Source organism: Globicephala melas, chromosome 2, assembly GCF_963455315.2.
Source record: "Globicephala melas chromosome 2, mGloMel1.2, whole genome shotgun sequence".
Classification (NCBI taxonomy): Eukaryota; Metazoa; Chordata; class Mammalia; order Artiodactyla; family Delphinidae; genus Globicephala; species Globicephala melas.
In genome coordinates this window covers 14,851,888-14,876,054 of record NC_083315.2, presented here as the reverse complement: position 1 = coordinate 14,876,054, position 24,167 = coordinate 14,851,888, and the positions used below count along the sequence as shown (strand labels likewise).

The 24,167-nt window shown below is 36.7% G+C and overlaps 1 protein-coding gene across 3 annotated transcripts in view; it reads left to right on the top strand.

Annotated features, from left to right (window-relative positions):
• Window positions 1-24,167, top strand: part of PLXDC2 (plexin domain containing 2) — a 414,801-nt gene that overhangs the window by 194,546 nt on the left and 196,088 nt on the right. For all 3 annotated transcript variants that reach the window (XM_060293095.1, XM_060293094.2, XM_030837117.2), the window contains 2 exons: window positions 3,607-3,753; window positions 22,058-22,127. In XM_060293095.1, coding sequence (XP_060149078.1) covers window positions 3,607-3,753; window positions 22,058-22,127 — 217 coding nt within the window. The remainder of the gene's footprint in view (window positions 1-3,606; window positions 3,754-22,057; window positions 22,128-24,167) is intronic.

The following is a 24,167-nucleotide window of genomic DNA, read 5'->3' as shown; positions in this document are numbered from 1 at the left end:
TATGGCTTTCCTGAATAACTGAGCCAAACACCTCTCCCAGGAATTTAACAACTTTTGTCTTTAAATTCCTAGGTAAACAATAAATTGTCTTCCTCTTTGAATAAAAGTTGCCATGACAACTTGGCAAGCTTGGACTATAGAAGTCAAACACCAAGAAGTCAAAAAGCTTTAACTGTCAGTATTTTCAAAGATTTTATGTTGTTTTGAGAAGCTCTGATTTAAGTGAAAATGAAGGTGTATGTTCACATAGCCATATCAATAATTGTAATTACTGATAAAAAATGTATATTTTTGCAGCGAATCCATTGTTTAGCATAACAATACTCTTATTCTTTATGTTAACTTCAAGACTGTGTCTTGATTAATTACAGGGATTTAGGGGTTAAGGGAAATACCAAAGTCATTTTAGATATGTTGATTGCAACAATTATACTGAGCTCTATACTGAAAGTTTGTGATATTAAAGAAAATATCTATCTGGCAATTGTATAAGAATTTGGCAGCATCATAAAATCTATTACATAATTCATCTAAAGATTATATCTCTGACCTCAGTATTGCTGAACTCTTTATAAAAATACTAGCAATAGGGAAAAAGACTAAATTTTTAATTTAAACTCATTGAATATTTTCTTCAAAACCACCCTTTTGTACCATTCACTGAAAAATCAAATGAATCGTTGTTGTTTGTTATTCAGACTTGATGATTTCTGGCAGGTTAAATACAAGTTTTCATTCCTTCTGTGTGATTTGCTAGACTACCAGATGCGAATGGGAGATGTTTGTTATCTAGATCTATAAATCTGCAGATAAGGTTGTCTTATTCAACATTGCTGAAGTCTCTTTTCGTGAAAGTTAAGGAAACTTGTTTGTCAGTTAGGGTTCTTTTGGTTGATAATAACTCAACTCAAGGTGTTTTAACAATAGAAGAGATTTAATGGTTCATCTAAGTGGTTGAACAAGCCCAGGAGTTGGTGCACTTAGATATACTTGGTCAGGGATCTGGCTTTTTCTTTGCATTGCTTATGGTTCTGTCCTTATCTATGTTTGCTTTATCTTCAGGCAGGATTCCCTCTTGGTAGAAAATGGTGGCAGTAGTTCCAAGCCTCATATTTACACATCTCAGCAATCAGAATCAGGGAAATTATCTCCTCTCTACCTAATCTCCAAAATGTCTCACTATTTGGTCCTTCTTAGGTTATGTGCTCATCATGCCCACCAACCATTGTTGCCAGTGGAGTGACACCTGTAGAATGGCTTGTGCCCAGTGTCAAGGAGGGTACTTACCACTGAAAGCTTCCAATGGAGAAGCACCAGACAATGAGAAGGAGTTGAAGGCACAACCACAATGCTTGTTACTCTCCTAGAACCCAAGCAATCAGTGTCGTCACGCTCTGGAAGGGAGGGCTGGAAAATCATTAGGATAGAAGCTCTCTTGAGTTTCATAGAATCTTATTCCTACTCCTTTTTTTGTATCTCCTTTTTTCTTTTTTCTCTGCAGAACTTTCTTATCTTTCATTGTGGGTATACTTGTAATTTGTACATGATACCTAGAGTTTAATTGGAGATACAGGATTTTTATTTTTTTTTAAATTTACTGTTAACATTTAATCAACATCTTTTCTCAAGATGTACATTTGGGGTCATATTTTTTCTTTTAGTCATGAAGCAAAATCTATTTAGAATATTGCTTAGAATATTCCTTTCCTTCATGTAGTCTTATGTGTATGTGTGTATATATATATATATATATATATATGATGACTTGTGAAAAGGTACATGGTATTCTTATTTTGACTGGATTTCAAGGATAGTTATATTTTATTTAATTAGCAGTTAAGTAATAAATGCATTAGATGAAATTCCATCCAAAAATTTATTATTCAAATCATAGACCCTCTATTCACTAAACATTAATCTTACATATACCTGAATATTTTTAAATGCATTCTGTTTAGTGACTTCTCAAACTGATAAGCACATTTACATTTCATGATAAACAACAAAAAAAACTAATTGTGATTCAAATTAGTCAAGAATCATGTGATTTTTCTAGGTGTTCCTCAGCAAAATTGCTTTTTAAAACATTTAAATCTCTTCATTGAGTGAGAAACCTGAAAAATAAAGGTTTTGTGACAGGTACCGTGTTGATATCAATAATGAGAATTTAAATAAAAGTAGAATTTAACAACCCAAGTTATGGGAGAAAGATGTATTATCTCAATTTCTAGGACCATTAAATGAAAGCAACGCCTAATATAACCCTAGTTTAAAAGGAGAAGTTTGAATTTGTTGTCACTCAATAGTAATTACAGTTCAGGCTTTCAGAAAATACTAGTTCCAAAAGTGACATTTTTTGTTTGGGCAGCAGCAATCAGAGAGAGCCCTAACATTACTGTTTTAGAAAAGACTATTGTACACAGATTGTTCATTTGCCTTTAAGTTTTATCAATATAACAGTTTATTTTAAAGAGGCTTATTACTTGTATATTTTTAAAATCTAATTCACTTTCCTTAGAGGTTATTTAACTCATTTGGCTATTTTGAAGAATACTAACACTTCTAATTTCAATAGAATCATTTTTGTTTGTTTGTTCTTTTATGAATTTTAGGAACACCTTTGTTCTTTTTTTACTTTTGAGGGCTTTTTTCTTCTTTTTAATGAAACTGTGTAACTCTAAATTATATAAGTTTGATATATAATGATTTAAATACTTCTCATAAAAAGGGGGTGAGAAGGAAGAAAAAACGTTTTTTGATCCTAGGACAATAAAGGTATTACAAAAATGTAACTGATGTGAAAAAACATCCATTAAATGTTGCACTCTGAATTCACCTGAAAAAGAAAAAAAATGCTACAAGTAGATTCATCTTAGAGGTATTATTTTAAATGGCAGTCAGTATCAACACAAAGCTTATAACAAGAATCATGTATGATTACTTCTATCTTTGCTTGCCACAGTTCTGACACACTCTCATTTTTAGGGTAAAAAAAGAATATTTACACAACTCTAGGGAAAAAGCAAAATAAACTGATAAAATGGAGAAATTTCAAGAAACCATAGTCAAAAGTAAAATATACTTTTTTACCTTCTAAAATAGAAATTAGAATGCTTTAGACAAATTTTGCTAATACTGAGTAGTCACTGAAAAAAATTAATGCTTCTCTTTTTTCCCTACCTTTATTGAGATATAATTGATATGTAACATTGTGTAAGTTTAAGGAGTACAACACGTTGATTTGATACACTTATATACTGTAAAAGCTAGCCACCATAGCATCAGTTAACATCTCCATCACGTCACATTATTATCATTTCATTTTTGTGGTGAGAACATTTAAGATCTATAAGATTCCCCAGAACTTAATTGTCTTATAACTGGAAGTGTATACCTTTTGACCAACATCTCCCCATTTCACCCCCTTCCAGCCCCTGGTCACCACCATTCTAATCTGTTTCCATGAGTTTGGCTTTTTTAGATTCCACATATAAGGGATGTCACTCGGTATTTATCTTTCTCTGACTTATTTCACTTAGCACAATACCCTCAAGGTCCATCCGTACTGTCCGTGTCCTTGATGTGCATTATTCTTTATTATTATAGGAGGACACAGATCATAATTACTATATATCTCGGATATATGGTCCATCTGATTCTGCCAGCCGGGATTTGTGGGTGAACATAGACCAAATGGAAAAGGACAAAGTGAAGATTCATGGAATACTGTCCAATACTCATCGACAAGCTGCAGTAAGTGCTTTGACATTTTGAGTTTCTTTTTCTTCTTCTGTAAAAAAAAAATTTGCTTTAATTGACATATTAACATTGTTGTGATCACTTTTCAAGTATATTAGTTCTGCAATTGCAGTTTAGATTAATAATTCATGTAAGATGTTATAGAAAATGATAAAGAATTACTTTGAGAAGCCACCATTAATTTAACCATTAATTAATTAATTAACCATTAATTTCTCCAGTAAGTATGATGAGCTGCATATTCAATTTAAAGTTGTGGTTTACCTTGGATGACTTTCAGTTTTCATTTAATTAGAGAACATGCATGTAATCCATGCATTTAGAGAACATTTTTTAAAAATTACATTAATTTGCTATCTTCCATTTTACATAAGTTTATTACCCTTGGTCTGAAAAAGATTTAACCAGAAACATTCACAATTCAGATAACACATGTAGACCAAATTATGGATTTATGTGAAGAAATTTCATATAAAAGAAAATAATTATGTGAAGAAATTTAATATAAAAGAAAATAATTAAATCTAGAAGACTGCAAACATATTTTAAGTCTGAGCTTAAATCATTTACCAGTGGTGGTTCCTTAAACAAACAATTAACTATTCTGAGGCACAGTTTCTGAATCTATATAGGGGGGATGACAGGAGATATGAATACAAACCTCACTTAGCTTACATGGTCACTGATACTGTGTTCTGTGTGTCAGGTTGAATGCTTTCATGGATTAGCTTTTTCAATCTTCACAACAATTCTATGATTTAAATATTATAACCACCTAGGTATTGAAGATAAGAGAACTTAATCTTGGAAAAATCAGCCTAAGCGTCTCCTGCTAGTAAGTTCTGTGACTCAGGTGTTAACCTTGGCAGTCAATTCCCCATTCAAAATGCATGTGTAAAAGTTATCACACTTGGTTCACAGAATGTTCTTTGATAATCACTTTATCAAGATGATGCCTGATTTAACATTTTAAAAGTTATTTGGTTTTGTTGCCGTGGATTATAGTGGTGATCTTACTATCAGTGAAGCCATGTCTTGTTCAGTTTATCATGACATAAAGAGAAAACAAAATAACTTGAACATTTCAAGGGCTATTGCCACTATTGATACAAAGATAGAACTAATAGAGTAATGGCCAATCTGATTTAAAGAGGCATTGATTTGATAAATGTAAAATATCAAAAATTTTGGCCAATAGCCTTCATTGTATCTATGTAGATGTTCCTGTGTCAGGAGATTGACTTCTAACAATTAAAATGGAAATGAATTATAATTCACCATGATGATTCATTGAGGCTGAGAAGCAAACGAAGCAGCCGCCTCCCCTTGATGAATTCCATCATCCCTTTCCTTTTCCATATTCAAGCAGTCTCAGAGAAGATGACAGATTCAGAAATGATTCACTGTCTGGCTTAGAACAGATCTTCAAAAGAAGAGAAAATGAGAAAGATTAGATTAGGACCATGTTTTTTCAGGAGTATATTGCATTTGACAATTTTCCCACTATATTGCCGTCCCTAATAGTGTAAAATATACTTTGTAAGAGTTTGAACGTTTGAGTATCCACATTGAGATTCCATGAAGTGGCCCAGTTCTCGTGTCGGCCACTGTGGGTGATATCTGTAAGCAGAGAAAGAAGTTCATCAGTTAAAATATTAGCTGATTTCTTCTTACACTTGCTCTTGTGCTCTCCCAAAGGGGAGGCAGTTCATGTGTCCTGCCTTTCCTCAAAGAAGGTTGGTTTCTCTTTGGAAAAGGGTTTGCTTGGCTGCCTTGTAACAGCTCTCTGATAGTCTCAAGAAATATTATGATGATATAAAGATCCATTTTTTTGTAATTGGGATTCTGAGAGTGACATTGTTTGTTGCTTTCAACACCAAAGTTTGGCTTAAAACAAATGGAAAGGCTTGAGCTTGAGCTTGAGCTTGTAACTTATCTGGTGCTCCATGCATTGATTTTTAAATATATATCACTGATAGAAACCTTTATTTTAGCCACTCTGCACTGGTTTTCCATGAGAATCTAAGCCATTGTCAAGTATTTCTTAGTGTTAGAAATTGGTCCTGTACCCACTTTCTCTATCACCACCAACAGAACATACATACACACACACACACACAAGCGCTCACAGGTACACAATTTCCATTTACAACAATAGAATTGATAATATTACTTAGTTACTTATTTTTGGAAAATTTTGCCACTTGGACTCCTTCATTTAAGGAGTTTTATACCTTGGAACTTATAAATTTACTTAGTAGAATATTTTATAAAAATTTTGTACCTTCTTTCATAAGTATGATTGTTGAATATTAGTTTGAAGATTTCCAAATTGTAGAGAGTGATCCGTTTTTTACTATTTCTTCCATTGGCCTCCCCACCTTTCCAATCCTGCCTTGTTCTCTTGGCTCCATTTCTATTATGCCACCCTTGGGGTAGAACCAGGTTTTAGAGGTGATGACAGAATTGTAGTGTTAAGGTATTGTTATGGCCAGGGCCTCAACGATGCCCACATACACCCTCTTCCTCCTGGCCCTCTCCACACACACAGCATAGGCACCCAGCCACAGCTACCCTCCCCCCTGTGATAACTACTGAGAGACTTAACCACAAGGGATAATGGCAAATGGGAAACAATGATTCACTTCACTGATTAGGTTCCCTGAAATCATAATCATCAAAATCCTTGATGCAAAGCTCTCTGGTAGTTTGGCTGGAAACAGGATTTAACTTTAAGCCCGAAGGGAAGAGGGGGGTTTCTTAAATCTTACCACCAACTGATGTAATTTGCATACCCAAGGGCATCCTTTCTGTCAACAAATTAGACAGAAAAGAGAATAGAAAGATATAGCCTAGGATAAGACTCAGGGGGCAGTCCGTTAACTAACCCAGACCGGGGCAAACAGGAAAGGAAGTGAGAAAGCTGAAGATTGGATTTCCTGAAGATATAGTTTCCCTCCCCTTTCCCAGCTGAATGGGTCAGAGGAAGATATGGGAGTGTCTGACCTGGAAACATAATTTTTTAAAGAAATATTTTCCCCTTCACCACCTTCATTTGTAAATGTGGTCCAAACAGTATTTTGGAATCTTAGATTAATTTTCTAGAAAAGGAGGAATGTGGAAATAGAGTAAGAGTTTTCCCTTTTCTCCCATCCACAATAATAATACTGTGAGAGCAGAGCAAAACTTAGTCATTTAGGGCTTCCCTGGTGGCGCAGTGGTTGGGAGTCCGCCTGCCGATGCAGGCGACACAGGTTCATGCCCTGGTCCGGGAAGATCCCACATGGCACGGAGCGGCTGGGCCCGTGAGCCATGGCCGCTGAGCCTGTGCGTCCGGAGCCTGTGCTCTGCAACGGGAGAGGCCACAACAGTGAGAGGCCCGCGTACCTCAAAAAAAACAAAACAAAACAAAACAAAAAAAACTTAGTCATTTAATTCACATTTTTCACATGCCGAAACACACTGATTTCTCTTTCCTTTTATAATGTAAAGTAAAATGATTAGTATTTATATTATACACACACACACACACACACACACGTATATGGTAATTTGATTACATGTTCCTTCAGATCTCCCCGTTGTCCTTTTTGTTTAAATCTTTCCATTGTTCTTTTTAGTTTAAATAACATTTCTTAAATCATATTTGCAGTAAAAACAGATGTTAAAACCTAGTTTTACAGTTGGACACATTAAAGGAAGGAGCATGTCTTCATAGATAAAGAAAAGTGAAAATTTTGTATGATTCCCTATCATATGACAAGCAAAGAGCCAAGCCCCTTACATTCAAATACTGGTACTTATTTGGGTTTTTTTGTTCCTTATTCAAAGTCCTCAGTTATCAGGTTGCAGATCTAGAAGTTTCTAACTACAAACCTAGGAACCAGTCCAGACTTATTTTTCCTTCTATGAGGACCTTCAAATGCCACAATTTTGAGATTTTCTTATGTACTGTTAGATCCATATATTTTAGTTTATTGCTGGACACACAGTTTGATTCAACAACCAGACAAATTAGAATTATTTTATCTTTTGAAACCACAGTTTATGAAATTCTTATTCACAACTTCTGGAGAAGTACCTCTGTCCCAGTAGAAGGAGTCTGGGGTTGTAGAAGTTGTGAGACCTTGGCTCCAAAACTCATTTTCTCAGATTCTGGCCTCTTGGACCTCAATTTTATAACCTGGAATGAAGGGGGAAATGCCTGCCTTGACAACCTTCCAGTGCTACTTCAAGAATAAAAATGGGGCTTCCCTGGTCCGCCTGCCAATGCAGGGACACGGGTTTGAGCCCTGGTCTGGGAAGATCCCACATGCTGCGGAGCAACTAAGCCTGTGCACCACAACTACTGAGCCCATGCACCACAACTACTGAAGCCCGCACGCCTAGAGCCCGTGCTCCACAACAAGAGAAGCCACCTCAATGAGAAGCCCACACAGCACAACAAAGAGTAGCCCTCGGGCTTCCCTGGTGGCACAGTGGTTAAGAATCCACCTGCCAATGCAGGGGACATGGGTTCGAGCCCTGGTCTGGGAAGATCCCACATTCCGCGGAGCAACTAAGCCCGTGCGCCACAACTACTGAGCCTGTGCTCTAGAGCCCACGAGCCACAACTATTGAAGCCTGTGCGCCTAGAGCCCGCAACAAGAGAAGCCACCGCAGTGAGAGGGCCACACACCACAACGAAGAGTAGCCCCCGCTCGCCACAACCAGAGAAAGCCCGCGTGCAGCAACGAAGAACCAACACAGCCAAAAATAAATAAATACATACGTTTATTAAAAAAAAAAGAGTAGCCCCTGCTCACCGCAAATAGAGAAAGCCCGCACACAACAACGAAGACCCAAAGCAGCCAAAAATAAATAAATTTTAAATAAAGAAAAAGAATAAAAATGAGATATGAAAGGATGCTGAAAATAACAATGAGGTAGTAAGGCATTGTTTTTTGAGAGTCCTAATAAAAAATAGTAACCCCCAAGTAAGTTAATTCCTAAGTAATCTCTAAGAGTCTCTTTCTACAGATATATATCTATATATCTATATAATATCTCTATATAATTTTCTGCCAAGAAATTGCCAGTCTGCTTTTTGCCAGACAAACATACCCTGACTTTAAAAAAAAATTTTTTTTTTAAATTATCTTTCTATATGTTAGTAAGAAGATTGATTCTTTATATAAGAAACACTAGCAAAATGAAGTGCTGCTCTCCTATGTCTCCGTCATAGAGCAGGTAAGGTTTTTGATGAAACTGGTATAGTTTTTGATGGTGGACTGTTTTAAAATTTAAAAATTGGACTGTTGTCTGTGGGGATCCTCAGACTACTCAAATAGATACAGAAAACGTCATTAAACAAAAATTAGGCTTTCTGGAGGTATTTTCTTTTTTCCAAGGAAAATAGCACCATTTTGACTAGCATTTCCATTGCTCTTACATTTCCATAATGTTGGTGTTGGGAGAGCTATATCTGGATGCCTGTGGTGACTTTAGTCAACTGTTTTCTCATATTGCACCATTTCATTTTTTCCGCGCATCAGAATATCTGTTGATAAGTGCTTATTTTTCTAAACGATTAACTCAAAAGGCAATTTAATTTGCTATCTCTATTAGGCTATTATCTAGACCACATATTTTTGCCTGAGTCCTGTTTGCAGTGTCTAACAATAAGTTGCTTTTATTTATTTTTATTTTTGACTGGTTGAATAAACTTGCTGCATTCTGTCTTGTGAGTTGTTTCATTTCAAGTAAGACATACACAGTTCATCAACCTGGCCTCACTTGTCTTCATATACAGGATTTCCCTCTAGTTTAATAACAGACTGGGATGAGTTGTGTCTGCATGTGCCTACCTTAATTTTGGTTTAATTAATTCATTTTACTATTATTATCATACTGAAATCATTTATCAACTTTGAGAATATCTGTCGTGAAGAAAGTATTATTTGAGGGCCTTTTATGGAAAAGAAAGGCCTTCTTTTGTTCCATTCCATAAAATCAGTATGAGCTCAGAGTAACCGAGCTCCTCTGCATGCCAGGCATGTAAGCTGGTCCACTTCCCTCCAAGTGGACAAGTAAGGATGTAGTCCCTCTTCCACCAATGGCATTAATGACACAGGTTGAACATCCCCATCTAATATTTTAGACATGTAAGGGACTTTGGAAATTCTTCAAGATAGTGGCCTTGTGAAGTACAGTGTTCAATTTTTATGCAGATTACAAACCTTAGTTTTCCAAAGCAAGAACATACCTTCTTTTTAAAAATCATACTTGAATTCATCATATTTCAGTTCAATTTAATCTCATTTCTCCAATACTGTATCTTTAGTAGAGGACAGGCACCATTCTTTATATAAAGTTAGAGTCATAGGAAGTAATCATACATTCTCTGTTACCAGTGATGGCTGTAAAAAAATCCTAGATAGATAAATATCTACTCGGTTTTTTTTTTTTTGGCTGCATTGGGTCTTCGTTGCTGTGCACAGGCTTTCCCTAGTTGCGGCGAGCAGCTGTTCTTCGTTGCCGTACGCACGGGCTTCTCATTGCCGTGGCTTCTGTTGTTGCAGAGCACGGGCTCTAAGCGCAGGGGCTTCAGTAGTTGTGGTGCACAGGCTTAGTTGCCCTGCGACATGTGGGACCTTCCTGGACCAGATATCGAACCCGTGTCCCCTGCATTGGCAGGCGGATTCTTAACCACTGCACCACCAGGGAAGTCCTCTACTCATCTTTTTAAAGTCACAAGTGAGATGAATACTTAAGGTTTCTGTGAAACCCTCTTGGAAGGTTTCACATTAATCTTTTATAATTGTAACAGCTGCTAAAAAGGGACCCTGAAGCCAGGCAGCCATATCTCAGGTGGAATGAATAAATCCATTTACTCTTGTCTTTCATCCTAGATTCTCTTCTCAGACCTGTTTTTTGTTTGTTTGTTTGTTTTTGCGGTACGCGGGCCTCTCACTGTTGTGGCCTCGCCCATTGCGTAGCACAGGCTCCAGACACGCAGGCTCAGCAGCCATGGCTCACGGGCCCAGCCGCTCCGCGGCATGTGGGATCTTCCCGGACGGGGGCACGAACCCATGTCCCCTGCATTGGCAGGCGGACTCTCAACCACTGCGCCACCAGGGAAGCCTCAGACCTGTTTTTAATCATCCTTTCCGAGATATCTCTAGGACCCCATGAAGACTTAACAAGGGTTAATTTTAGATAACATGAGTGTAAAACATATTCTCATCCTGAAGTTATTAAATGATAAAGCTTTCACAGGACTCTTTTGCAAGGAAAATGCTTCGTAGCACAGAAAAATTAGCAAAATATAGATGGACTATAATGTTCCTTAAGAGTAAATATAACTAAAAGCAAGTAGGTATAATTCTTGTGAAAAATCTTAAATTGTAGAAGATGAAAGACTTAAGACATTTTGGAATTGAGATTTCTTGAACAAGCTAGCATTTTAGTATCTTTTAAAAATATATTTTATACCTATTTTCAATATCTTTTTTTTTGTCTGTTTCTTCTTACTAAATTACAGCCTGTGACTTAGGTGGTGGATGATTACTCTAGGCAAAATAGTGAAGGTCTCACATGGTTTGTTTATAAATTGCCTTCCCATCAGAACTTCTGTGCAGCCCCAGAAAGTAGGTGTCTCATCCTTTTTTCACTGAAGGTGCTCTGTTCCACTCCAGTGGGACCAGAAGTAGAACACTTTTAGCCACTCTCAATTAATGATACATTGCCAGGAATTTCTTGTTATGCAGCCACTCTCTGAGAAGAAATGCGAAGTAAGTTTTGCTCCTGATAAATAGGCTGAGTTTAGGCACCTGAGCCCTGAGCCCTGCAGAGCAAACTGTAGATATGGGTAGGCTGGATAAAGGAGCAGCTCTTGGAAGCTGTGTTCAGAGGCATCAATTTACTTAGCTTTTGAAAAATCCAAAAATTGCCAACTGTGGCAGAATGTTAAACGCTGGTGAATCTGCATAAATGATGCAGGGGGCTCTTTGGATTATTCTTGTAACTTTAATTTGAAATTATTTCCAAGTAAAAAGTTAAAAAAAATAATAAAAGGGGAGCTGTTAGCAGAGGAGGTTGAAGAGTTAAAATTGGACCTGGCCTAAATTTTGATTTCAACCTGTAGTCAAGTTTTGAATGATTTAATCATCCTTCCCAGGAGCTCTGCCAGCACTGAATTCCAAATCTTAACACATTGTTACCAAGCAAGGACTCCCTGCCTGACGTGCATAGAAGCCAATACTGTGACACCTTTGTTTGAGAAAGGAAACAGCTTTATTGCAGGTTGAATGGCTGGGAGGCAGGCAGAGCTTAAATCTGTCTCAGATCCAAGTCTGGGGTGAAATTTAAGGGGTTAGGGGAATTTCAAACTTGGAAGCTGATTGACTAGTCTCAAGTTACTTCTGCTGCTGGGAGCTGGATTTTCCTTATTGAAGGACTTCTCACTTCGTAAAGGGCACCAGTGGAAGCATTTCTATTCTTTGAGTTCTGTAGACTGAAGAGTCTAAGTTCCAGGGTCAGCCTGGAGGCCTGGGTTCCTGTCTTGCACGTGCGCACTGCTGCCTCTGTAAAATAACTCCAGGTTTGATTAATCAACAACCTGATTGAAGGGAGCAAAACCAATTTCAGCTGGTCAATGTTTTACCTGCTGTTTCAGTGTCAGTTGAGGGGCACCTTGATATAGCATTTAAGCATGTGGGCTTAGAAACAGGCTGCCTGGATGTGAGTCCCCACTTTTGCCAACTATAAGCTGGGTGACTTGAAGTCTGTTATTTACTGTCTGTTAATCACTTTCCTCAGCTGTAAAATGGGAATGACAATGGTACCTACTTTCTAAGGTTGTTACTAGAATGGAATGATTTAACATTTGTACAATGTTGAAACCCTGGCTACTACAGCTCTATTGATGTCTGTTAAGATCGATACTAACCATCGTCATGTGAGCATTTTAACTTTAAAACAGTCATTTTCCAGTGACAGGAAAGAAGGGAGGACAGATTATAATCAACCGAGGCAAGGGAGGACATTTTCAAACTGTCAAGGATGAACTCATAGGAATACTTTTCCTGCCCTGTCCAAGTCCCTGGTCAAGGAAGTAACCAGTGTCATTGCCCTCAGGTGTACTGGGGCTGCAAAGAGGTTTTGCAAATCATTGCTTTAAAGGTGCTGGGCTAGGAGGTACCTCTATCCTTTACTTCCTTAAATGGAAAATTTCAGGTCAGTTGAGTGCTAACAGATGAAGTGAGATGATGTTATCCGGAATCAAGTCTATTTATCCTTTTAACCCATTTCACGCTCGTCAGAGCTTCCTTACAGCACTGTTTTAGAGTTTCAAAGACCATTTATATGACATAAAGCCTTGACCACTCCAAGTGGGATTCCTGGGGCAGTCTCAGTAGCTCTGGGAGCTTGTTAGAAATGCAGAATTTTAGCTCCCTTCCCCCCCACATCTACTGAATCAATCTATTTTAAACAAGAACCCTAAGTGATTGCCCTGCACACTCAGGTTTGAGAAGCCTGGTAGAATCACTGCCTTGTTCCTAGAGCAGCATGAAAAATTCAGAAGTGACGTCTGGTTCTCCCCTTCCCCTACCTGCCCTCCCAGGGCTTCTTTATAAAATCCTGTTTTACTTTCTGTGCCCCTGAACAGACTTATGTTCTGCACTCCGCCTGAATGGTAAATAGTCACATTAATTTGAATGATTCTCAAAACATGCAAGTATAGGCAAGCTACGGTAAGCCAGGTGTTTCTGGGAACCGTGCAATGGGAGGGCTCAAAAGATATGATGATAATTCACTTCATCTCAAGTTCATATGAGCAAGCATCAGGTAACTGCAAAATGTTTACATTTTGTTTTCTAATTTATCCGTAGTCCCACGCAGAGTGTCATTCCATAGGTGGGGTTAATTAAGTTCTCTGCTCTGTTATGAAAAAAGTGCTGAAGCTGTTAGAAATTCTAACTCAGAAAATCAATTCAGTTGATGGGCTTTATTTCTAAAAGGAGCCACTCCCTTCCCTGTATATTTGCGTATTGATTAGTCCCTTTCCATGGACATTTTGATATTTTAATTAGGTTTCCGGTGTTTTCAGTCACTGGATTAAAGACCCATGTTCTGTTCACTCCTCCCGGGAGTGTGAGAGTTTGTTTAAAATTGCATTTTGTAAAAATCCGACGTGGTGAAACTGTTTCAAGTCATCCTGCCCTGCAGTTATTTTATTTCTGGAATATACTCAGCTCTTTTATGGCCTAGAAGCAGGATCTTACTTTAGGGTATACAAAAGAAGCTTGCACTTCTGTCAACCACATGGAAATGCCTCTGCATAGTACATTTTCTCTCTTTAGTAGTTGCTTGTTGTGGAAACTTACTGATTTAAATCTTTCTATCTATATCTACATACATATATATACTCATATTTCTATCATTCTACTATCTGTCTGTTTATGTTACTTTTATAAGTGAATATATTTGTTAAATAGGTGAATAAACCCGTGAAAGGCCATTACCATTGACAATTGTAAAAAAATAAATCAATCAATGTTCTGTAAGTTTAGAGAATAGGCCCTTAGATCTATCCTTGGAGGATAAGAAATGGAAGCATCTGATCCTCAAATGTGCAAAAAAGAGTAGTTCAGGCTGTACCCATTACCTGGTGAGAAGGGACCCACCGCGTTGCCATCAGACCTCAGTGGTGTGCCGCTCACTACAGCTCCACCCAGCGTGGCACTAGCCCCTGTGATTTGGTGCATTTCATCTGAGAACACTGCTCTCTACCTTCCTCAGATTTTTGCGTGTGTGGCTTTTGCCTCAGACACCTGGGAGCTTTCTAGCTATTTTCCTTGTTATTAAATTTTAAAGAAAATTAAGTTATGTCTACTGAGAACAAAGATATGAGTCACTGACAATGTTAAGAGTATCAGGTAGAAAAACACAGCTATAGAAAGTCTGTTAATAGGTAGGAAAAGGATCACCCAGTGTAAAAGAAGGGAGATAGAATGATATCGTGGTCAAGACTCAGGAGTTCTGGAGTCAAGCATATTGGACTGAAATCCTGGCTCTACTACTGCTGGTGGTTTGAACTTATTACTTGTCCTTCTAGAGTTTTGTTTTGGAATACTTTCAGGCTCATAAATAAACTTGGAAAAATTATTGAAAGGGTTCCCATATAGCTTTCACCGTGCTTCCCCAAATATTAACACTTTACATACTCATGGTACAATTATCAATACCAAGAAATTAATGTTGGTGTGATACTCTTAATGAATCTACAGGCCTTATTCACATTTTGTGAATTGTCCCCAAACCATCTTTTTTCCTATCCAGAATCCAATCCAGGACCTACATTGCATTTATTTGTCAAATCTAGTCTCGTCTCCTCCAGCCTATGACAGGTTCTCCATCTTTCTTTATCTTTCATGAACTTGACATTTTGAAGAGTCTTTGCCAGCTATTTTGTACAGTGATCCTGATTTGGGGTTTGTCTACTGCTTCTTCATGATTAAACACAGGTATCTATTTTTGGCAAGAATACTAGGGGAATGATATTTTGTCCTTCATCATGCATCACACCAGGAGGTACGTGATGTCAGTATGACTGGTGATGTTAACTTTGATCACCTGCTTAAGGTGATGTCTGCCAGATTTTGTTTCTTCACTGTAAACTTACTATTTTTCCTTTGGTAATTATCTAGTATCTTTTGGGAAGATACTTTGTGCATATCAACATCCTGTTTCTTGTCATACTTTTACCTAATTTTAGCATTCATACTTGCTAAATGCAGGCAAAATACTTAGCATAATGTCTGATATATTAAATGCTAATTTCATTCTCCTAACACCAGTAAATACAGTAGTTATGATTATTTCAATATAACAGAACTGAAAACATCATAACGTTTCTGAGGAACATAATGTCTAATTGTCATATGATTCTATTAGAAAAGGAATATGCCTGCATTGATATTAGAAACAGCATATGTCAAATCATTTCCATCTACTTATTAGGAGTCAAACAGGGAGCTATTTTTATTTAGGAAATGAATTTTAAGGAACTACTGCTATGCTAGACGCCTTCAGGTACATAATATAATATTGACTCAGTGCTTATGAAGGTCCAGGTGTCATTTGGTCGTTTGATCCTTAAAATAACCCTTTGAAGAAATGTATTGACTACAGATGAGCAAACTGTGCCTTAAAGAGGTTAAATGATTTACGAAATCACACAGCTACAAAGTACCAAAGCTGGGATGTAATTTCAAGTCTGTCTGACTCTAAAACCATGCTAGATCATTCAAAAATTAGAAAAGAATCTTTGAAAATTTAAAAATAAAGTTCCATCTATTTCCACTAAAAGAAGATTTTAAAATTTGTGTCTGTGGTTAACAAAGGACTGCAATAATCTGTTCTAAGCATTTATAGGTGAATGAATTTTATGTGGACCTTATTCAGGTTCAAGAATGTTTTGTGCATTATGGAAGAATATGTCACATCCCAATTAAGAAATTAAATTTATTCATAGTTATATATAAAAAGTTATCTAATAAGGATTATTCAATCATTTTTATTTATTAGGGATATAAATATTACTGGAAATAAGATAATTTATTCAGGTATTTCGATGAAAGCCAGTATCACTAGAAATATCTATGTAAATAAAACAAAAAGTATCTTTTCTTAAAATTTTCATTTCCTCTCAAAGTTAATATTTGACATAAATAAACAAACTGACTCCGTCTAACTTTTGAAATTGTCTTTGGAAAAAATAACACAAATCTCACTTTGTCAATCATCATCATCACCATCATCATCCCACCTATGTGACAGCTTCAAGATACAAACATGTGCCCTGCAAACATGAAATGATTTGAATGATTAAAAATAGAATGTTAAAATATATGTATAGAAATTAATGATTAATCCATGAATTTATTCTTAAATAAATGGATACTGCCCATATTCTCTGGACCCTTTGCTGTCATGAACTCAAGAGATCAGCAGTTCCTAAAAGAGTAGTTACTACTAATATTTTTCCCACAAGCTGCTTTCATCAAGACTATACTTTATAAAGATGAAATCAAGGCTGGGGGAACCAGAAGAGTATAACCTTATTACTGTAAATAAGAAGCTGTCTTAAAACAAAAGGCAGTTTTTATTAATGACCTTTTAAATGGCTTTTAGGATTATAAATGTGCCCACTCCAGATTCTTAACCTAATAGTTTCTGTCTTCAAGGTCTTACAAGCATTGACTAATTAATTTATCTTTGTAATACCACTGAGAAATAGGCAAACAAGTAAACCTGGAATAGTGTTTACATAGGTTTATAATTCTTGTGTCATTAAGAAAGAATTAGCAGAGATCATAATAATTAGTCAGAAGCCGGATGGCGATAGGCATAAGAAAAATATGTAAAAGAGGCAGTAAGAGGTGGGGACGTACTTAGAGATCCCTGAGCATGGCCCTAATTGCCTCTGATAGTCTGTTCCCAGCAGTGATTCCGCGGGGCATGCTGTGAGGGAGCATGATGTGGTTTTAAAAGTCACAGTCATACATGGCTGTACCTGCCATAAATTTGCAACACACCACCTAGAACCTATCTATATGCTTCTGCAAACTTTTCAAAGCATGCTTCATAAATTTCTTCTCCCCCCTGTGATACTTCCTATGCTTGTCTCAAAATTATGATACCCCTCCTTTCTGCAGAGTGTAAGGAATTAGCAAATTCAATTGATTTTATTTATGCCACACATGCTTGTTAAAATTTCACTTCTGAGTTTTCATTTTATATTTCGCCCTGTTAATTAATTTATTGTGTCTTCACATGACAGTTTTCCGAAATGCTTCTTCCTTTTACATTAGATATTTCTTATGGGATGAGATCCAAGATAGGAAAACATTCATTTCTGTCATGTACATCAATTAAGTCAACTAAATTTCAAAATTACGTTTCTTTTTCTGTTTACCCTTCTGATTTCAGAAGGGTCCTCTGTGGCATTTACAATTTGGGGTTTTTTTTTTAATTATATAGTTAAAGGATATGTAATTAATTAGTGACACAGCAAGCCTTCTCACACCTAACCAAAATAGCTCTTCTTCCCGTATTCATCAATTCAGTTGGTGGATTATGGTCCACCAGTCACCCAGCTAGAAACCTGTCCTACATTCTAGACAGCTCTTCCCCGCTCCCAGCTTTTATATACAATTAATCACGATCCTTCCAGTTTTACCTTCTACATATATTTTTACAATCCCTTCCACTCCCATGCCTTCAGGTCTCATCTGACTAGCTTCTGGTGATTCCTTTTAAAGAGTTTCAATGCCATCTCCTCTGGGTTAGGTGTTCTCTCTGGGTCCTTACTCTGACCCTGCCTGGTCCTACTTGTTTATCCTTCCATGTTGCTCTCCTGCACCATCTTCTGAACTCCTTGAAGGAAGAAACTGGGTGGGACTTACTGTATGATGCTCAGACCCTGATTAAGTGCCTGGTACATATAAGGTGTTGAATAAATGATTTCTGACTGCATGAATGAATGAATGAACAAATAAAACTTTCCTTTAGCTCCCCGCCCATGCCTGTTTTATATACCATACTGAGATAAAATAATGATCCAATTACCCAGAGGGTAATTATACTGAATATATAATAAATTAGCTTAAAGCCCTTCATGAAATTCTAGTGCTTAATGATTTTTGTTTATGTTTCAGTAGTGTGTGTGTGTGTGTGTGTGTTTGAGTGTGTGTGTGTGTGTGTCTGTGTTTGTATGTGTTTTAAGGAGGGATGATAATTTTCAAAAATTTGCCTTTAAGTGTGACACTTCTTATCACTTTATTTTCAATAGCTCAGTAATTAAGAGCATTGTCTTTGTTGTCTTTCAAATCTGGGTTTAAATTTTGGTTTCCCACTTGGGCCATTCTTAACCACCCTGATGCCGAGTTTCACTTTGAAGCAGTTAAAATCTGAACCCCATGCGCTTGTTTCACGTGTGCATGTATATAGAGAGAATGCTAGGTGAGATACAGTAGGAAGCCTAACTTGGGCTAAGAAGTCACGGTAGGACTCTGAGGATGTGACACTTCGCGGTGCCTCTTGATGCTTTGCCCCATATCCCCTCTGCCTCCCTGAGTTCACTTGAAGCTGTGGGAGGCAGCTTCTAATATACTAGCAACTCCTCAGATCAAGTGCTGTGGCTCTTCTCTCTGCCTGAGGGTAAGCAAGGGTAATCCTGGGGAAGGGGGGATTCATCTGCCCACAGGAGCACCTTTGATCGACAGGAGATAGGCGTTGATGGATAAGTAGCCCAGCCTCCTAACCTCCAATGAGATGATTCTGAGGCATATTTTCCCCCCACTCTTTCTCAGAAGGTCTCCAAGGGGAGACCTGGCTATAGTGGTAACACAACCAATAGCTGTTACTAGTTTTTCTCTTTTCCTTGTCTCACTTTTCCCACCTCCTTTAGCAAATGCTTCCTAGGGTCACTTTCCAAACAAATTATCTGCTCCAAGTTCTTATGTCAGGTTTGGCGTACCAACCAAACTAAGCCAAAGAACGTGGGCGCCATGACCGGCCAAGGTTGAGAGACCATTTCAGTCAGAAGAGACATCATGTTGAAGTACCAGAGCCCAGGGTTAAGGGTGGCAGTTTCAAGGAACTAAAAGTTATTCTAGAAGGCTGGCCTGAACAGAAAATATGAAGGGAGAATCTTAAGGTAGGAGAGACCAGTTAGTGGTGGGTCTTAGAACTCGTTTTCACTATTTTGGCATGATTCCAGGGTCAATGGGATTCTAGATTGAATGATTTGAAGTGGGGGAGTGATATGCTAGATAGTATGGAGAATGAATTCCAGGGAAAATGGAGCCAAGACACCTGTGAGCAAGTTATTACGCTAAAAGTGATCTATACTAGGCTTCCCTGCTGGCGCAGTGGTTGGGGGTCCGCCTGCTGATGCAGGGTACTCGGGTTCGTGCCCCGGTCTGGGAGGATCCCACGTGCTGCCGAGCGGCTGGGCCCGTGAGCCATGGACGCTGAGCCTGTGCGTCCGGAGCCTGTGCTCCGCAACGGGAGAGGCCGCGGCGGTGAGAGGCCCGCGTACCGCAAAAAAAAAAAAGTGATCTATACTTGGAGAAGGGTGTCAGTAGTACCTGGAGAGAAATGGGTAGATTTCACAACTATTGAGAAGGTAACACCTTTCTAAATTGTCATTGCCATTATTAGTGTGAAGCAGGCCATGGTGATAACTAAGGTATCTGGTCATTTAAACAGGGAAACATTTCAATCATTGATGTTGGGCTTCAGGATAATATATCAGCAGTTTTTCCTTGAGAACTTATTTACTTCTCAAAAACAGTCTTTAACTTATATATTTGTTTATCTCAATTTTATTCTAAAATATTTAAACATTTGTTGTGGCTGAAAAATTGTCATATTCCTCTGGTTCATCTTTGATATGTTAGTGATAGATGTTTAAACCAAACTCTTATTCTGGAAGTGAGAATTCCAAAGGGCTGTAAATTTTACCGATTTGCACATGAGCGTGGAAATAAATTAGAATGATGGAGAACAGTGTACTACAGCAAGTGCCTTTATAAAATTATGTCTGACCTTTTCTTTGCGATAATGATTTTGCCACTGAAGCTTTTATGTTAGGGTTATTAGTAACCACTCATTTCAGTTAGTGCAGTGAAAATAGATTTTGTTGTTCCCATTAGTCAGCATAAAATAAAAATGAAGATAAACCCTTTCTGAAGATGCAGCTTTCATTAAAAAGGAAAGAAAAAAAACCTAATGGAAAGTCACTGTAAATTTTGAATGATTAATATCATGCCAAATAAGTCATTAGAAATCTCTGATGGATATAAAAAAGCAATCATTTGTACAATTGGAAAGAGCTAAATTTAATCTAGCTATATATAATTCTCTTTTTTTTAAATTTGTATATTGGGAGAGATATGATATAGAAATTGTTGAATTTTAACATAATCTTTTACTATAGGTAGTTTGTACATGCTATTAGGCTCTAAATCAGCCGATTAATTTCCCTATGGATCCTTTTATTTCAGCTAACCACCTTTGTTATAGCTCCCTGTTTTTCTTGTTTCTTGCCTAATAATAATATATCTGGTTCATATCATTTCAAACATACACAATATCTAGGGTTTCTTTTTCTTTGTTTTGCTTTGTTGTGTCTTGTTTTTATCTTACTATCTATCTATATAAAGAGATATATAAAGATATATTATAAATATATATATCCAAAGCTTCAGATCCCTTTTTAGAAAAAAGAGGGGCAAAATTTATGAACTTTCTTCCTAAGTCTCTCCAGTTTTCCTCTCTACAAAGTAAAAGTAGCTTTCTAGTAACCGGAATTTTTTATTCTTTGATTCTGTGCTTTTAAAAGTGGACATAAAACGGTTGACCCTTGAACAACGCTGGGGGTTAGGGCTGCCAGTCCCCGCACATTTGAAAATCCACACACTGGTATCTCTGCCTCAAAAATAAGGAAATTGACAAATGACTCACCCAAGGGCTGGATAGAATCAGGACTCAAACCCTAGTTCTTTTGATTTCATATATTGTGATCTCTAATCAAAGTTTTCTCAACACTTTGATAATTTAAAGATCTGTAAAATGAAAACACAGATACTATATTTATTGGGAAAAAAATGCCTCATAAGTGGAACTGGCCAACGCAGTTCAAACCCTTGTTGTTTAGGGGTCATCTGTATACTGAATCTGGGGAGTTTATCATATCTTAAAAATAAAAATATCTGCAGGTCTAGATCTGTAGGTGCAAAGTATCTTGTTCCATAAAATTGCCTTTTGTTCTGGGATGTACAGAAGATAAATTGAATATATAATTTTGTAAAATAAATATATATTTTTTTAAATTCAGTGAAACTTGACAGATAACGTGCTCTACTATTTTGGAGAAGATTAATCAAACTAAAAAGAACCCTAAGATTATCGTGATGGCTGACCTACTTTGTAGTGGACAACTGAGAGGCAGTGGTGATGTTAAAGAGAATAGCTTGATTCAGAGTTGAAACTTCTAGATTCCCTTTGTAACTGAAGAACAGATCAACAGACCACAACAGCAAAACTTTATTCTTTTCACATACTTTAAACATTTAATTACCAGGGGAAAAAAATCTTTCTTTCCATCCAAGATTCAGGTTCTAATAGTCAACTACAATAATAGTGGTGCAAAGTAGAAGCATCATTTCTTTTAGGTAGAAGGCTCTTCATTTTACATTTACTATTATGCACATTATTGATTTTCTTTTCTGGTTGTTGTTCCTTGCAGAGAGTGAATCTGTCCTTCGATTTTCCATTTTATGGCCATTTCCTACGTGAAATCACTGTGGCAACTGGGGGTAAGTGGTTTTCTACCCATTCACTCTAAATTATCTACAGTTTCACTACAGTTACTATTTTTAATTTACTCCATATTTCAAAAGGGACATTTATTGGGAAAACCATTGTCTTATATCACAAAGTCATGGGTATAAATAAAACCTAAGAAAGAATATAGCTATTGGGAAAACTTTTCTGCAGAAAAAAATGTAGTTATAATAATTTTCAGCTTAGATTCATCTCTGCTTTCTTTCCAAGTTTTATTTCATTTTTGATAATATGGAAAATGATTTCCATGCTTTCACTGCATGAAAGCGAACAGAGCTTAGAAAGAAAAGGTGCTTAAGAAAGCTGTGGAAGTATTTTCATTTTCTTTTAATTTATACAGTTGATCGATATAAATTTATTTATATATCAATATATACATTCACATTCAAAACCACATTATATTAACTTTAGTTATTTGACTGGTTTTTTTTCCCCCCTTTAATGCCACCTAAGTTGACTGACAACTCATTTGAGTTTAAAAAATAAACACTGAAATTCAGTTTGAATTCTCTTCATTTTATTTTTCTCCACAAACTTTGGAGGTTAGTTTAGAGATTAGCAATAGCCTAGAAAGGCAATTATCATTTTTTATAGTATATCCCAGGAGTGAGAAAAATTTAATCCTTGATTGCTACTAGCAGAAATAAGCAAAATGCTGGAGAATATCGCTGCTTGCCTAACATGGAGTGATAGAGAAAGTAGAAGAATGAGAGAAAAACATAAAAATGGAAGAGTAAGTAAAGAAGCAAGTTAAAAGAAATCCATAGATGTGATGAAAAGTCTGTGGATGGCCTAAGCCTAAAGCACCACAGATCAGAGTCCCTTTCCTTCACTGGGTTTTATTATTGGTCTTCTGCTTGGTATGGGAACCATGTTGGTCGCTATTACCATATTTCAGCATAAGACTTAGAAGATATGTAGGATTCAGAAGAAGATTTGTAATCAGAAATACCAATAAGCAAATAAAAGTTCTGAGTACCATCTCTGAACACTGGTAAATAAAGCTACCTCTGCCTTAGGATTGTGTAGCCTAGTGGACTATTAGACAAAGTGAAGCAGAATGTGGGAGTTCCTTAGAAAATACAAGTGATGATATTTGTACTTTGAAAACATCTTATTTGTAGATATTTGTAAACATCTGTGAGAATCCTTTAAGACTTTATAGAGAAATTATTATTTAAGATATTTCTTGAAGGAAGTTATAATTTCTGTGATTATGTAGGGAGGGAAGAGTAGGTCACAGGGAAGAATATCTTGAATAAATACTATACAGAAGAGGAAATTGGTGGAATATGTTTGAGATAGTAAATAATTGAGTTTGAATGAAGCTGGGTGTAGCTTTACAAAAAATATTAAGATGTGAAAAGTAGTTTGGGACAATTTTATAACTGCCTCAAGAGTCCTTAATTAGATAATTAGATAAGTAATAAATGTAAGCAGCTGAACCAAGATATTTTGTAATGCTTTAAAGTATAAAAAACTGAAGTTAGTACACATAATAGGAAGAATATTGCAGTAGTTTGTGTGACAAATACTGAGGGCCTTGCTGATTCTGAGGCTTCAAACGAAAGGAGAGAAATGATGCTATTAGCAAAATTTACAACTCTAAGCAGAAGAGCTGGTTTTAGGGAAAAACAATGGCTTCAGTTCAGAAACTGTTACATTTTGTGTAAAAAAAGGACTATATATAAGTAAAATTTACACAAGGACCATGTCTTTATGAGCTCACCATGTATTTTTGTGCTAGTGTAGTGCCAGGCATTTAATAGACATTTTAATTAATGTGTTGAAAGACTGAATGGAAAGAAGAAAGGTAAATTGAAAGATTGCCCCTATAAGCCGTGGATTACCTCACATCCGCTCACATCTTTAAAGTATGATATGAGCATGGTTATCTTATAACATGAATATTAGGCATGTTTTCTGACACTTAGGTTACCGGTGTTCCACTGAATTTTTAAAAGTGAATTATTAATCACATTTGTTCAAAGTCTGTACACACAGTGGTGAAA